General features: G+C 46.3%; 1 protein-coding gene across 1 annotated transcript; it reads right to left on the bottom strand.

The window, feature by feature from the left end:
- Positions 1-1757: 1757 nt before the first annotated feature.
- On the bottom strand, positions 1758-8181 carry LOC149276489 (uncharacterized). Its single transcript, XM_089503600.1, has 3 exons — positions 8107-8181; positions 7135-7255; positions 1758-2384 (listed from the first exon to the last, which is right to left on the bottom strand). The coding sequence occupies exons 1-3, from the start codon at positions 8179-8181 to the stop codon at positions 1822-1824; spliced, it is 759 nt and encodes a 252-aa protein (XP_089359726.1). The 3' UTR covers positions 1758-1821.
- Between the last annotated feature and the right edge of the window lie 8296 nt (positions 8182-16477).

Genomic DNA, 16477 nt, shown 5'->3' with positions numbered 1-16477 from the left:
AGGATACCTATCCATAAGATGGACCACATCTAATGTATTTGCCTCAGCTTAAAGACTAGGGAGTCTGGGGATTCTGTTGGTTTAATGTCCACCCCGTTGCTTAACAGACTCCCTAGCGGAGCTGACACAACTGGTCTTTGTGCTGCTGCTGGAGTCGCCTAGGCTTTTAGTCCTGGGCGACCTCAACATCCCCCTCGAGGCCAGTTTAACGAACGTATCTGGTGCAGATTGGGAGTCCATGGTCAGCTTGACAAACATGGGCCTTTCCCAGATAGTCTCTGAGCCCACACGCTGTGCAGGTCGTACTCTCGATGTTGTCTTCTGAAGGAAACAGGCACATCCGTGGGTGGAGGTAGTCAATATCTCCACATTGTCATGGACCATGGATCATTTCCTGGTCAAGGTTGGGCTGAAGGCCACTATTCCCCCCCGTCAGGGGTGGAGGACCTATTAAAATGGTCCGCCCTCGAAGGTTGATGCAACCCACTAGGTTGCCAGAGGCAGAGGGTATGATGGCTGGTAATGCCTGCGATTCTGTTGAAGCTCTGATCAATACTTGGAACAATGGTCTTACCAGAGCTATAGACACTATTGCTCCCAAGTGCCCTTTTTCAACCCGCTTCAAATCGCAATTTGTGGTATACTAAAGATCTCAAAATAATGAAGGGGTTGGACAACGGCTAGAGTGCCGCTGGCAGAAATATGGACTGATACCTGATAAGGGTTTTTTCTTAAATCCTATGGAGTAGCAATAGATGCAGCTAAGAAGTACTTCTACTCTGCATCTATTGCATCTGCAAAGTCTCATCCAGCAGAGCTATTCAGGGTGGTAAGGGACTTGACTCAAATGCCCCCACCCTGAACTCTTTATTGGAACCTACAAAAGTCTGCTCTGATGCTTTTAATAACAACTTCGCAGACAAAATCTCTCAGATAAGAATCAATTTGGACTCTGGCTTTACGACAGAGGCGACAGGAGAAGTATCCGGACCCTCTGCTTATACAGTTCTTCTGGATGCGCCGGGGGTTCAGGAGCCTCCCCTTCCTTCCCTCATTTCTTCCTTTGAGGAAACCACAATGGAGCCCAAGGTGCAGAGCTGGAAAGTCAGGAAAGGAAGGATCTAGTTTGGAAATATAGCTGTCCCTGTGTATCCTGTATATTTGTGTGTGTGTGTGTTTGCCTCTGCTGTTCCTATGGCTGGGAATGGAGCTGAGGACGGAGGACTGAAGAAAGGGTCAGTTTTGGGCAAATTCAGAACTTCTGTGCAACAAAGAGTCCAATGTGTTGAAATAGCAAAGAACTTTATGGTGAACACATAGAAATTCCGTGTTTAAGCCAGAACTGCCCACTCCAATCCAAACAATACATTAAAACCCCAAAACCTAAAACATCACCCTCTTCCAAACCTAGCCCCAACCTCCAATTCCCACAGTCTATGCTCTGCAGGTATCAAGGACCCTTTGCCATTCCCACAAACTAACCCTTTCTGTTAATACTGGCCTCCAACCTTCTTAGGCCAAAATCCCACAAATTGCAAAAGCTATCATTCCCATAACTAATAAAGCCAGCTGTAACAAATCCCAACCCCCCATCTACTTAACCTATACCATGACCCACAATCCCCAGCCAAACATACAACCCAAAGTAATTTTCTATACAATTAGCAATGAAAACCTAATCTTAACAAAGTATAACTTTAAAACATAAACAGACATATGGACAGACAAACCTTACAAACATTATCACAAGGGCCTGTTTTGGACTGTTGGATTGAAAATATATTTTTTGTATTCGTTATTGACAAATATAATGTTAGTTCACTACTGAGATTTTTGTGGCTTCTCTCCTGTGTGGATTCTCTGATGTGTCACTAGGTCTGACTTCTGAGAAAAACATTTCCCACAATGCTGGCATTTGTATGGCTTCTCTCCTGTGTGGACTCTCTGATGTGTCACTAGGTGTGACTTCTGAGAAAAACATTTCCCACAATGCTGGCATTTGTATGGCTTCTCTCCTGTGTGGACTCTCCGATGTTTCACTAGGTTTGAATTCATTGAAAAACATTTCCCACAATGCTGGCATTTGTATGGTTTCTCTCCTGTGTGGACTCTCTGATGTGTCACTAGGTTTAACTTCACTGAAAAACATTTCCCACAATGCTGGCATTTGTATGGCTTCTCTCCTGAGTGGACTCTTTGATGCATCACTAGGAGTGACTTCCTAGTAAAACATTTCACACAATGCTGGCATTTGTATGGCTTCTCTCCAGTGTGGACTCTGCGATGCATGACAAGGATTGACTTGTAAGCAAAGTATTTCCCACAATGCTGGCATTTATGTGACTTCTTTCCTGTGTGAATTCTCTCATGACTCAAATGTTTTTCTGTAAAGAAGGACAATGACCGATGAGACTGAAAATCACAGTTAAGAGGGGAGGGTGTTACCCCATGATTTAGCCCTCATTAACCTCTCCTTATTTGCGATTAACTTAATAAAGTTGCTGTGAGTAACTTAAGCATGGCCCTGCTGCTTATGCCCCTAAACCCATTGAATAGTTGTATCCTTACTCATAGGAGCTAGGAAAGAATGGGGACTGCCTTTAGGGAATCAGTGGAAGCAGATAGTCAAAGGACTGTTGAAAAAAATATTCCATTAAACATGTGCAAAAATACTTTGATTGATAGGTCGCATCATATCCTGTGAGACTGCCATAGAGTGCTGAGTCAGAGCCCAAGGCATGATGCAAGCTAACTGCAGAGGTCCTTCATGCTGTTTGGCACCAGGAGATGACTCCCAACCAAAAAAGTATACAGCTCACATGCGGATTGGTGTGGATTGGATTGGAGTTGTGTGTACAAGGGATGGTGAAGTTGATGGAATTTTGTATTATTTTGCAACTTAACATAAAGAATCACCAATCTACTGTGTCTGTGACTTATTTTTAAGTGTGGAAAGTGGTCAGTGTATTGCCACTACCTATATCTAGATATTTGCTTCTGTACTCTCCTATGCTATTTTTGAGTTGCATCTGGGAGTGTCACCCTCAGATTGTAGTGTACATTGGCTTGTGAACACGGTCAAAATTCAGAGCCAACAAGGACCTGAGAGGCGGTGTGCTAATCCCTTTTGTCTGAGGTATTTGCATCAAACAGCCACTGCATTCAGTTCAGTTTCATGCCATTCTTTCCCCACACATGAAATATTCTAAAGTGATATAAACCTTTCTGAACCCTCAGTTTCTGCCCCCAAACAACAATTTCAATCTAAATATCAGCCCCAACTTGCTGTTCTTTGGTGTCAGTCTAGTTACAGACAGACACTCTGTTTGCTTTCATGGCTAAGCACCTCAATGCATTCACCAACTCCAATTGTCATGGGAACTATTGACCTCTTCCCATTCCAAATCCTCAACAATTGGAATAATGATCTGTATACGTAACGTATCACCATTAACAAAGCCTTACATCTATTCACCACTCCCACCTTTGTTACCTAGTTCTTGCATGTGTCTGTGAACACTTATATGTACGTGTCTATGTGTTTTGCTTTCCCCCTAAATAAAACACAAAAACCTATTTCAAATGCCTCTGAAGATCTGTTTGATTCAGGAATTGCTATAGCTGGGCTGAATCTAGAGGTCACTATTGCCCCAGTAAACCTAATTCGTTCTATTGAGCTAAGTACCAAATTCCCCTAAAAGCATAGCACTTGTGGGTGTCCACCCAGACTCCAGCATTTTGGGTAACAAAGGCCCGTTACACACGGGCCTTATAGTATGGACTTCCGGACACCCCTAACCCTAATACAGACCCAGTCCGTACAAAATGGCGGCACTCTATGTAGACTGCGCCACCATTACAGCGTCATGAGCACGCTGCCTCAATACGGGGCGGGGCGGACGTGACGTCGTCATGCTACGCCAGGGCGCATAGTGTGCCCTTTCCCCAGCCTCAGAATGATCTCCAAAACGGAGCTCCTTTTGCCGTTTGTGTCGCTGGGCGCAGCATTTAGATGGCTGCGCAAGCGACGCAAAGGTGAAAGGGGCCAAGCGGCCCCTTTCTCCTCCTCCCCGTCGCCGCCGGGTGTCCTGGGGGCTTGAAGCCTCAACGACACCCTTTCCAGGCCGCAGGGAATTGGCCTTTTGCCACTTCCCCGCAGCCTGAAAAGCGGCGGATCGGGGCCTCGGAGGCTGCCGTTCTGTAACCCGCCAAAGGATGTCTTGAATCAACCATGGAGCTAAGCAAAAGAAACATTAGAGAAAAAGGAGTTTTTGTGTCCCCCTTTCCTCCCTTCATAGATGTTACACATAATTGCTAAATGGAACCCCTAAATATGTCTAAAAAGAATCATAGAATCGTAGAGTTGGAAGAGACCACTAGGGCCATCCAGTCCAACCCCCTGCCATGCAGGAAATCCAAATCAAAGCATCCCTGACAGATGGCCATCCAGCCTCTGTTTAAAGACCTCCAAGGAAGGAGACTCTATCACCCTCCGAGGGAGTGCATTCCACTGTCGAACAGCCCTTACTGTCAGGAAGTTCCTCCTAATGTTCAGGTGGAATCTCTTTTCCTGTAGCTTGCATCCATTGTTCCGGGTCCTGTTCTCTGGAGCAGCAGAAAACAAGCTTGCTCCCTCTTCAATATGACATCCTTTCAAATATTTAAACAGGGCGATCATATCACCTCTTAACCTTCTTTTCTCCAGGCTAAACATCCCCAGCTCCCTAAGTCCTTCCTCATAGGGCATGGTTTCCAGACCCTTCACCATTTTTGTCGCCCTCCTTTGGACACGCTCCAGTTTCTCAATGTCCTTTCTAAATTGTGGCGCCCAGAACTGGACACAATATTCTAGGTGGGGCCTGACCAAAGCAGAATACAGTGGCACTATTACTTCTCTTGATCTAGACACTATACTTCTATTGATGCAGCCTAAAATAGCATTGGCCTTTTTAGCTGCCGCATCACACTGTTCACTCATGTTCAACTTGTGGTCTACTTGGACTCCTAGATCCCTTTCACACGTAGTTTCATTCAGCCAGGTGTCACCCATCCTATATCTGTCCATTTTATTTTTCCGCCCTAAGTGCAATACCTTACATTTCTCTGTGTTGAATTTCATTTTATTAGCTTTGGCCCAGCTTTCTAGTCTATTCAGGTCATTTTGAATCTTGATCCTGTCCTCTGGGGTATTAGCTATTCCCCCTAATTTGGTATCATCTGCAAATTTGATAAGTATGCTCCCAATTCTGTCATCCAGGTCATTGATAAAGATGTTGAATAGCACTGGGCCCAGGACAGAGCCCTGTGGGACCCCACTGGTCACTTCTCTCCAGGATGAAAAGGAGCCATTGTTGAGCCCCCTTTGGGTTCGGCCGGTCAACCAATTACAGATCCATTTAACAGTTCCTTTGTCTAGCCCACATTTTACAAGCTTGTTTGCAAGAATATCATGGGAAACCTTGTCAAAGAAGGATTTGAGCTGGTTCTCAGAAGTTCACTCAAACCAAAATTTAAAATCTGTGAGGTTGGTGGCTGCCTCCCAATCCCCAAGGACCCTCTCCTGGCCTTTCCCAGAGGTCCCTTCTTGTCTGCACAGAGCTAGGTGATCCTGGCTTTGCTCCTGCCTTCCCCTCCTGGCTCCCAGAGGCCTGATCCCCTTCCCTTTCTCCCTCCGCTCTCCAACCTTCCCTCTTGCCCATCTGCACTGCTTCAGCATTTCACCTTCAGCATCTCTTCCCTGCCTTTATGTTTTTCACATTGCCACCATCTCTCTATCAGAGACACACACCGACAGAGTGTGATGCACAAAAGGGACACTTTGAGGTCATTTCTTGGCAAGACTAAAACTAATGCATTAGGGAAGGCAGAACAAGGGCTCCGGGACCTCGTTTTTGATATTAGTGAGGGTCAAGTGCAAGGGAGAAGCCTTAAAACAACCTTAGGGCATCTCTAAGAAAGGGATGGACTACTCTTGGGAAGTGGGGTGGTCACATTGGACCCCAGGAGATCTCAGAGGCAACCCCACATTGTGTCGCCTAAAAATTTGGCATAATAGTTTGCCCCTCAATATCCCACAGCATCCCTTTCGGGAATGGAGGCTTTTTTGCCACTGTTGGGCCCTCTCTGAGCCATTGCAGGGCCAAGGGAGGCCTTTTTCCCACAAAGCCTCTCCAGCGCCTCAAAAGCCAGGAAACTTGATCAGGAATGGGCTGAGGACCATTTAGGGGCAAGAAGCATTAATCTCCATGGGTCCTTCCCACAAAATTCCAGAACTGGCAGTTTAGGATTGGATATTTAGAATCCTTACAAAGTGGAGAACAATATTGCCTCACTAAAACTAGAAATTCCAAGATTCCACAGGAAGTTGTTATGACAATTAAATTACGTGTGAAAGGGAACTAGGAATGGTAGTAGAGCACAAGGTGAACATGTGTCAACAGTGTGATGCAGCAGCTAAAAAGGCCAATGTGATCCTAGGCTGTATCAATAGGAGTATAGTGTCAAGACCAAGGGAAGTAATAATGCCACTCTATTCTGTTTTGGTCAGGGCTCACTTGCAATAATCCTGTGTCTAGTTCTGGGCACCACAATTCAAACAGATGTTGAGAAGCTGGACCATGTCCACAGGAGGGAAACCAAAATGGTGAACAGTCTGGAAACCATGCTCTCTGAGGAATGACTTAGTGAGCTGTGTATGTTTAGCTTGGAGAAGAGAAGGTTAAGAGGTAATATTATAGCCCTGTTCAAATATTTGAAGAGATGTCATATTCAGGATGGAGCAAGCTTGCTTTCTGCTATTCGAGAGAAAAGGACATGGAACAATGGATGCAAGCCACAGGGACAAGAGATTCCACTTAAACTTTAGGAGGAACCTCCTGGCAGTAAGAGCTCTTCAACAGTGGAATATACTCCCTCAGAGTTTGGTGGAGTCTCTTTCTTTGGAGGTCTTTAAAGAGAGGCTGGATAGCTATCTCTTGGGGGTGCTTTTCCTGCATGGCAGATGATTCAACCAGATGGTCCTTGTGGTCTATTTGAACTCTTTGATTCTATAATTCTAAAGTGGAATCATAGCACTCTGAATTATGAAAGGGCCCTCAGTCTTCATAGAAAGGACAATGGATTCAGGTTCCTTACCCACAGAGGCCACATTCTCATAATTCTCCATCATTACAGAACTGTACATAAGTTTCTGCTTTTTTGTCAACAATTTCCATTCCTCCTCGGTGAAATATATCGCCACATCCGCAAAGGTCACCTGCAACAGAAAATAGCCCTCATCCAGAGAGTGACTAAACAGAAGCGGAGGAAAACACATGGTGCATTGCAAATATTATTTCACCAATTCAGAATTCAGTCCAGGAAATAAACTTTAAATTCTGCAGACAAGCAAAAAGCTACATCCTCTAAGATCCAGTTTGTCTCAAATCCTTTCAATATAATATATAATATGATAAACAATATAATTTAGGCCATTTCTGGAATATTATTGATTGATTAAGATACTGACTATCTCAACATGTATAGTACATTTAGTCACCAATGAATCATTTAGCCATATCTCACCTAATTTCAGAGGCAAATTTCATTTTTAAAAAACAGTTCTGGGGAGTACTCTGGGCTTGGGGTCACTGGCCCCACACTCAATTTAGGTCCAGAGATATTCTGCCATATCCACCAGCATTTCACAGATTGGGAAAGCAAGACTCATGTGGACAAGCAACATCAGAAGGTGGTCCAGATGGCCAAAGTTGTTAATTATAATGATCACACAAGTGAGGAAGGGTACAGAAGTTTGTTTTTGCTCCGACTCCTGTCAAGAGAAAGATCCTGCCCCCTTCCCTCCTCCCCTCTCCCCTCTTTTGAGTTGATGGGACGCACACTCTTTTGAACTTGGAACACATTTTGCAGCAGCTGAACTGACCTGAGGAGAAGGGGGAAAGTGGGAGGAGGAGAGTGAAATAGGACATTTTCAAAGCCCCCTCAAAAAATGAGGTGACAGAGGATTAACCAGGACTCTCTCTGCCAAACTGCGACAGTATGTTCTCTGCTTGCTTTCATGAGCCGACCCAGACACAGATGAAACTAACAGTCAGGATGGCAACTTACCAAAGAGTTGTTGTACCTCTGAAGCCTCTTTCTGTTGGAGCCCAGCTCCCTCTGCTTGGCCTTTGTGTTGGCCATCATGTGGGAAGGGGGATCCTGGTGGCCCTGCACTTCGGTCACTTCCAACAAAAGACACTCCAAAGCTGTGTACAAGGTGTCCAAGATGAAGTTCCTGAGAAAAGAGACAAGGGTTAGGCTTGGTTTGGCTAGAAACCCTGCAGCACTCAAAGTCACTGTATCATCATGACTTCTCTTTCACAAAGAGGAGGAGCGGGAGGACCTACTTTATGTCCCAGGTGGAGAAGCTGTAGCTCCTGGGCTGAATAAGAGCTACATTACCTTAGAGATCTGATCTATGGCCTCCCCTCATCATGGCCCCCTCCCCATTTAGACACTGGTCAAAAAATCATTTCATTTTTGTAGATGATACTATTTCTCTAAGCTTAACTGCTGTTTTTGTTATGTCAGTCATAGCAGGAGCATGAAGTATGCACCTCCTCCTCCTCCTCCTCTTCCTCCTCCTCATCATCATTCTCGCCTCGGTGCCAAAGGAAATGGCCCTCTCCCCTCTGCTGCCTTGCTTGGACCGGTCCATGTGGGGACCAAACAGAGGAGGAACTCCTCTTCCTGAGTCTGGCAAACTCCTGTTGCCAACAAGCCTCGAAGATAATTCCCCAAACGTTTGGCCAAAACTCACCAAATCCCCCCCATGTCTCACAAAATATTCAGTCAAAATCCCTGAAAATTCCCTGTAATGTTAATATGGCAATAAAACGTAGCCCTAATTGAATAAAAATAATTGGAACTTATTTCAACTCTCAAAATTACCATTAAAACCAACCACCAAAATCACACCAAAGGCTCTGAAAAGTACCCATTTTGGTGTGAAAGGCCTGTTACAGACTGCCAAAATAAAGCTGCTTCAGGTCTCTTTGGAGGTATGCTATTTAAATGATGCATGGGTCCTAAGAGTTCAGCGGTCGCGCCAAAGCCACACTCCATTCCTAAGCACTGGAGTGCAGCTTTGGTGCAGCTTCTGGATTCTTCGGATGCATGCATAATTTAAACAGCATACCTCCAAAGAGACCCGAAGCAGCTTTATTTTGGCAGTCTGTAACAGGCCAAAGTCACCAGATTGGCAACACTGGGTTTGGAACCCAGGACAAACCTGAGTCAAGGAGAAAACCGTGCAGCGACGCCCCCTAGTGGTGAAAAACCGGGACTGTCCCACTGGCAGGAGGGTTATGGCAACCCTAGTGTCAGGGGTTAGTCCAGGGGGCTGAGGGGGTCTCCTTTCCCAAAGGGGGAGGCAAGGACCGGTGGACCCTCCCCAGCTAGGGCCAAAAGGGAAGGTCTCTTTCCCACCTCTGTCTCCCAGCCCTCAAAGCCCAGCCTCCCCACTGGCCCTGCCTCCCTTCCTCAGATAATCAAGGCCCCTCCCTTCCTTCCTTCCTTCACCCCAAAATGGATGGCCTGATGCACAAAGGGACACACAGCCTTCCTTTTGGCCCACAAGCCTGGCCTCCTTCTGACTCTGGAGCCTCAGGAGAGAAAGAGAAGCCTCTGTTCAACTGAGGCTCAGAGAAGGTTCTGGAACAATATTCTCCACAGTCACAAGCAGCACAAAATGGCCACTGGAACACAAAACGGCTTCCAGAACACAAAACAGCCGCTGGAACACAAAATGGCTGCCAAAACACAAAATGGCCACTGGAACACAAAATGGCTGCCAAAACACAAAATGGCCACCTCAACCTCAGCGCTTCGCAGTTGGCAGTTTGAGGCCTTCAGGAAACCCATGATGGAGGATGTAAGGTCCCTAAAGTCAGAAGTGACCCCAAACAGGATTTCCCAATCTTAACAATACCTAAAGGTTTTCCTGATGCTCAAATATTGAGACTCCCTGAGATAGTCAGTATTCGCAAGCAAAGGAGGGCCAAGAGAGCCCTGGAGAGCCTTGCTTTGGGGTGGCTCTGGATCTCTGGTGCCCAACAAACTACAAATCCTAGGATTCCACAGGATGGAGTCAGGAGAGTTAACACAGTTTAGAACTGGAATATTTCTGCAGTGCAGATACAGCCTGAGCTGGTTGTAAAAGGGTTGAAGCACCCAAGTCTGGTTTTACCCTCTTAATAATGGTTTTACTTTCAAAAAATAAGCACTTTGATTTTCTGTCTAATCCTTATTTTTGTTGTTGTTTGTTTGTTTCTATATTTGATTGTTTCATTCTTGGTAATATCAGATGGTCTGGTTTGTCGACTTCCTTTGTGCATAAAAATCTCTTAATAAGAAAACTGGGGAGACTTTTAAAACCTCCCAAAGGAGCCACTTTTGGCCTTTTTGGGGGACAAGCCTCCTCTTAGAAGCCAAAGCCCAGTGTTTATGAAGAAGAAGGATAAGGCTTACATTAAAACTATCTTTCCCATTTCTGATCCCTTTTAAAATCCATGTTCCCCAGAAGGAGCAGAGCTTTTTAATATGAAAACCCTCTCAGAAAAGAGACACAAAAGACGCACAAAGAGACACACTTCCTTCCTTTTGGCCCAAGGAGCCTGGCCTCCTTCTGACTCTGGAGCCTCAGGAGAGAAAGAGAAGCCTCTGTTCAACTGAGGCCTCAGAGAAGGTTCCAGAACTTTATTCCTCACAGTCACAAGCAGCACAAAATGGCCACCGGAACACAAAATGGTTGCCACTGTCTCAACACTTGACAGTTTGAGGCCTTCAGTGAACCCAAAATGGAGGATGAAGGGCCCCAAAGTCGGAAGGGTCCTCAAACAGGATTTCCAAACCTTAACAACACCTAAAATGACAAATGAAAAGAACATTCCCAGAGTTCCATAGCACTGAGCCATGGCCATTACAGTGCTGCAGAGCTAGAATGCCCAGCGATGGTGGCATTAATGATGATTAAAGTCTGGCGGCAGCTCCATCCCTCCCCCCCAGGCCTGATATCATCATCATCATCATCATCATCATCATCATCATCATCATCATCATCATCATCATTGCTAGAGCATGAGCGCCACCATTAAAAGCATTGAAATCCCTTTTGGGGAGTCCCACTCTCCCACCTTCAGAGAGAGTGGGCCTTATCTAGAAGGACTGCTGGGCCTCCTTCCTCCCCACCTTAATGGCAGTGGCCAAAGGAAAGCAGCAGCAGCAGTAGACCCAAACCAGGCCCAGCCAGATCGCAGTGCAGCAGTGAAGCCTAGTGGCTCCAGGCCTTGTCTCTCTGCTGTCGCTTCACTCCACTCCCCCCTCTCTCCTTCCTTCCTTCCTTCCTTCCTGTCTGTCTGTCTCCCTCTAAAACTCTGCTACTCTCTCCTCATTCACTCTTCCGCACGCAGAGCTAGAGAAGCAGAAGATCCGCCTCTTCTTGAGGCTGGCCAATGGGGACAGAGCAGCTGGAAGACCCCGCCCCCTGACCCAGACTCACATTTTGTATTCTGGAGGTCATTTTGTGCTGCTTGTGACTGTGGGGAATAATGTTCCTTTCCTCCCTTTCCCTCCTGAGTCCAGCTCTGCACCTGGGGCTCCATTGCAGTCTCCTTAAAGGAAGAAAGGAGGGAAGGAAGGGGAGGCCACTGAACCCCTGGGGCATTTCTTCCTTTCCCGCAAAGGCCGCTAGTGGGATAAGCAGCAGCAGCAGCTAGGCCCTGGCAATCCCTGCACATGCTGAGGAGGGGCCTTTGGGGGCATGTGCGCATGTGCAGTCTCAGCCCCTGAAGCCATTGCTGCCCTCACAGTCTGATCTGAGGGAAGTAGGGAGAGCCCTTGTTCATTCAGAGGAATGGCTGGAGGGTCGTCTGGGGGCCCTTGGGGGTTATAAGAAAGAAGGAAGCCACTGTTCTCCCCCTCAGAGAAGTCAGGGGACATACCAGGCCTCCTCTCCCTCTTTCCTTCCCTGCCCCCTCTTTCGGGGATTCATTGGGGCCCAGGTACTTGGGGGGTTATTATGAGAAAAGAGGGCAGGATGACCCTTGGAGAAAGGCATGGCCATGGAGGGGAGGAGGATCCAAAGGTAAAAAGGGCTTTGAGGAGCCCCCTCCCTCCTTCAAGTCCCCAAAGCTGCCTCCCTACTGAAGACCCTCCAGCCCCCAATCATTAGCTCCAAAATGGGGGCTCTTCCCCCTCAATCATCATTCACACAGAGGAACCAAATTGGGGAGTCCCCCATGGAGTCCCCCACCTTCCCTGCCCTGCCAAGGAAACCCAGAAGGAGCCCATCTTCCTAACCAGCCAACAGACAAACCCAACAGCCTTCTAGAGCCAAGGGGTTGGCTCTAAGCCAACCACCAGCCTCCTCTCCCAGAATTCCACACTCTGCCCCTGCCTTGCATGTATCTATCACTCTCTCCATGCACACACTTGAATGGATGGATAGATCTTGAGATCTTTTCCCCAAGAAAATATTGGTTTTATGGTGCTGAATTGAGCAATTCCATTCTTAACATCCGTATAGAGCCTGAAACAGTAGATAGATAGATAGATAGATAGATAGATAGATAGATAGATAGCATCACCCAAAAATCTGTACCCAGTGAGCAGCTTTTTTTCCTCGTAAAAACAAGAGTTTCTGCCAGGAAACTGGCTCTTCAGTCCCTCCAGAAGAAGGAGGAGAAAGAAGGAGGAGGAGGGGGCCTAGGCCATTCCCAGGAGGAAAATGGCTGCCAAAAGGAAGAAGATGATGCTCAGTCCCTCCTCCTCAGCCTGGGATCCAGTAGCCCTTCCCAGTCCAGCCCCACTGTCTGTCTCTCTCTCTTTGTAGGGAGAAGGAAGGGAGACCCTTCCCTTCTCAGTCTCGGGCATTTCACAGGAGCCTTTTGTGGGATTTGAAGAGGATGAACCTTGGTCCTCACCTGGGACGATGATGCCTCCATTTCCAGCAGAGGAGGTCCAAACATCCCAGTCTATAGGAGGACCTGGCCTTCTCTGCTGGGAAGACTGCCTTTCACCAAGGAGTCTGAAGAAGAGGATGGAGATCCATGGAGCTCAGGCTGAAATAAACAAGTTGGCTTCAGTGCAATTGCTTGCCAAGTTTCCTTCCATACCCCACATGCATCTTCCCTTCTTAATCCTGGCCCCAAAAACTTCACCAGGAGCTGGGGAATAGGAGACAGAGAGGAGAAAAGAGGGTCTTGTGACAAAGGGAGCCAGGAGAGCATTGCCATCTGGTGGCTTATACGGTGGGCCAGGTGGCAACACATAGGCTGCATCCGCACGGCAGAAGTAATCCAGTTTGACACCACTTTAACTTCCATGGCATTTCCAAGGTTCTTCTCCTGTGTGGACTCTCTGATGAACTGAAAGGTTTGAACTGTGAGCAAAGCATTTCCCACAAGGCTGATATCATTAACTTTGGCCCAGCTTTGCAGTTTATTCAGGTCATTTTGAATTTTGTTTCTGTCACAATAGTGACTTCAGGATTGCCTGTCACAATGGAGACTTCAGGATTGCCTGTCACAATAGTGACTTCAGACTGGTTCTCTGTGACTTCAGGCTGATGCTCCTTACCTGAAGGATTGAGAAGGACCATTGAGTGCTCATACTGATGCTCCTTGTCTGAAGGATTGAGACTAATCCATTGTGATCTCAGGCTGATGCTCCTTGCTTGATGGATTGAGACGGGACTATTATGAGTGCAGGCTGGTGCTCCATACCTGGAGACTGGTCCATTGTGACTTTAGCCTGATGCTTCTTGCCTGAAGAATTGAGACGGTACTATAGTGATTTCTCTCCCTTAACATCCCTGGTTCCCGGTGGCTGGAACACGGTGGTGACTGGTGGCTGTGGCTGTGGGTGCCACTGTAAAGGGTCCCTTCAGCCTGCCCCGGGAACAACCCTCACTGGTCCAAGGCCAGAGGATGCCAATTGGCTGTTCTCTTTTTCCTTGTGTACTATTATTTCTTATGTTCTTGGACAGATCTGTGGTGGGACACTTGGAGGGAGATGGGCATGGACAAGGAGAATATCATTCAGATGGTGACTTGGGGGAGGCAAGGGATATTGATTATGGAGTGGCTATACAAGTTGTGTGGGGTAACGGAAGATATGGCGCTAAGAGGGTGAAATGTCGTTACAGCGGAAGGAGAGATCGATGTTTGATATCTCTCTCCCCTTCCATTCAACCTGCTATCCCAATAGAGCTGGAGAGCATACCAGATTAACCACAGAACCTTTCCCTGCTCCTGTGTAATGCCAGGTCAGTCAAAAATAAGATGCACATAGTCCATGATCACCTACTGGACAAAGAGGCTGACCTGGCTTGCTTCACGGAGACCTGGCTGGGTGATGATAGCTCAGCCATCTGGGAGCAGGCCTTACCAGCCGGGTCCTTTGTCACTGAGCAGGTAAAGGGATGTGGGTGATGGGGGAAGTGGCTTTGGACCATAAAAACAATCTTGCTTTGGCCAGGATACCTATCCATAAGATGGACCACATCGAATGTATTTACCTCAGCTTAAAGACCAGGGAAAGTCTGGGGATTCTGTTGGTATACTGTCCACCCCATTGCTTAACAGACTCCCTAGCCAATCTGACACAACTTGTCTCGGAGCTGCTGCTGGAGTCGCCTAGGCTCACCCACAAACCCACAAAAAGCTATGGATGCCAGCCATGAAAGCCTTTGACTTCACCTTCGACGTTACATTGGACTCAAAGGCCCACAACAATGGACTGGATGGAATGAGCCTGCAAATAATTGTTCCTGCGAAGCATAAGAAAGAGATTAAAGGGTGCATAAATAAAGCAGTTTGACAACATTTTTATTTCCATGGCTGAACACTATGGAATTCTGGGGGTGCATCTGCCTCCATTCCAACTATGCTTACACAAAAAGACTAGCTTAATCCATTTGATGGATTCAACACTCTGGACAGTGATCATGCTGGTAAATGTGTCTATTATTTTTACCTGGTGGACAGAGAATTGATCATAGAATCCTAGAGTTGGAAGAAGAGACCCCAAGGGCCACCCAGTCCAACCCCATTCAGCCATGCAGGAACTCACGACCAAAGCACATCTGACAGATGACCATCCAGCCTCTGTTTAAAAACCTCCAAAGAAGGAGACTACACCACATGCCTAAGAAGTGACCCAGTGTCATAACGGCAAAGGACAACAAGGCACTGCAACAGACAGAACATTCAAGAAAATGTACAGTATTACATACATTCGTTTCATATGGCTTATTGACAGCTATATTGCATATACTGTACTATATTTTATTATGTGTCGTTGTTGTTGTGTGGCTTCAAGTTGTTTCTGACTTATGGCAACCCTAAGACATTCACTTACCTTTGGGTTTTCTGGGCAACTTTCTTCAGAGGGGGTTTGCCATTGCCATCCTCTGAGGCTGAGAGAGTGTCACTTGCATGAGGTCACCCAGTGGGCTTCTATAGCCTAGCCATGAGTGCCCTAGTCCAACACTCAAGCCACTAAGCCAAGCTAGCTCTCATTTTTAATTATTTAATTATCTTATTTTATTATGTATTCAACTGTATTCTCCTGATGCACCTAGCTTCATTAAAATGCCTTGTTGGCTTGCAATATACCCATAGAACTCTGAGCAAGGCAAATGCTTAAAGTCATACTTTACTAGCAACAACCTCTTGCTGGATCTATATTTAAATTATTCCTTTCATCTGTCCCTTATGCTGAAATTAAGGAGGGGGAACCCTTCCAACATTTGCATTGTGTCCTCAAGGAGCCCATTTATTTGGAAAAGTGGGATGAAGTCTATGTATACATAAAGAAGAAGTGGGGAGGATATCCCATTTATAAGTATATGGGGGGGAAGGGGGGAAAGAAGGTGAGCAGAAATCAGAGTACCAGAGTATAAGACGATCATGTAGACATTGGAAAGGTAAACTGATTAAAATATGGAAAGAGAACTATTTTAAAAAGATATGCTTTAGTGAGTAAATGAATCGGTGAAAGGTTAGTTTTAGGAAGTATCAAATGTACTTTATGAGTGATTTGTTTGTTTGTTTTTCTATGTATTCTTTGTTATTTTTTGTTTATATATATACTAAAATAAAATTTATTTTTTAAAAAAGCTTGTGAAACGGAGTTGTCCGCCAGGAAGGGTGATATGATCCCAATTTCACCTTCTTCCCCCAGTTTTTGGAAGTTGCCCTAGGTCTCTTCTTCCTCCTCCTCTGGCCTTTGTAGAATCTTGCAGCCTAGATGGTTCTTTGTCTCCATGCCCCCACTTTTACAACCTCCAGAATTACCATAGAAACAGAACTAAACCATGTTTCATCTTCCTACTGGCCATTCCTTACTGGACACTTCAGCAGTGAGGAGGCCAGGAGTCCAGGTCTCCAGCCGTTTCTTTGGTTTCAGCATGGCAGGTAGGCAATGAGGATACCTA

The sequence above is a fragment of the Sceloporus occidentalis genome, unplaced genomic scaffold, assembly GCF_023333645.1.
Source record: "Sceloporus occidentalis isolate IW3139 unplaced genomic scaffold, rSceOcc1.0.p SCAF_237, whole genome shotgun sequence".
NCBI lineage: Eukaryota > Metazoa > Chordata > Lepidosauria > Squamata > Phrynosomatidae > Sceloporus > Sceloporus occidentalis.
The sequence above is the reverse complement of the archived record's forward strand: the minus strand, read 5'-3'. Positions and strand labels throughout refer to the sequence as shown.

Excerpts from the sequence above, each read along its gene's own strand:
- LOC149276489 (XM_089503600.1), bottom strand. The coding sequence starts at position 8,181 with ATGGCCAACACAAAGGCCAAGCAGAGGGAGCTGGGCTCCAACAGAAAG. Across the intron at positions 7,256-8,106 it reads AGAGGTACAACAACTCTTTG|GTGACCTTTGCGGATGTGGC; the intron begins GTAAGTTGCCAT and ends TTTCTGTTGCAG. Across the intron at positions 2,385-7,134 it reads TGAGAATGTGGCCTCTGTGG|AAAAACATTTGAGTCATGAG; the intron begins GTAAGGAACCTG and ends CCTTCTTTACAG.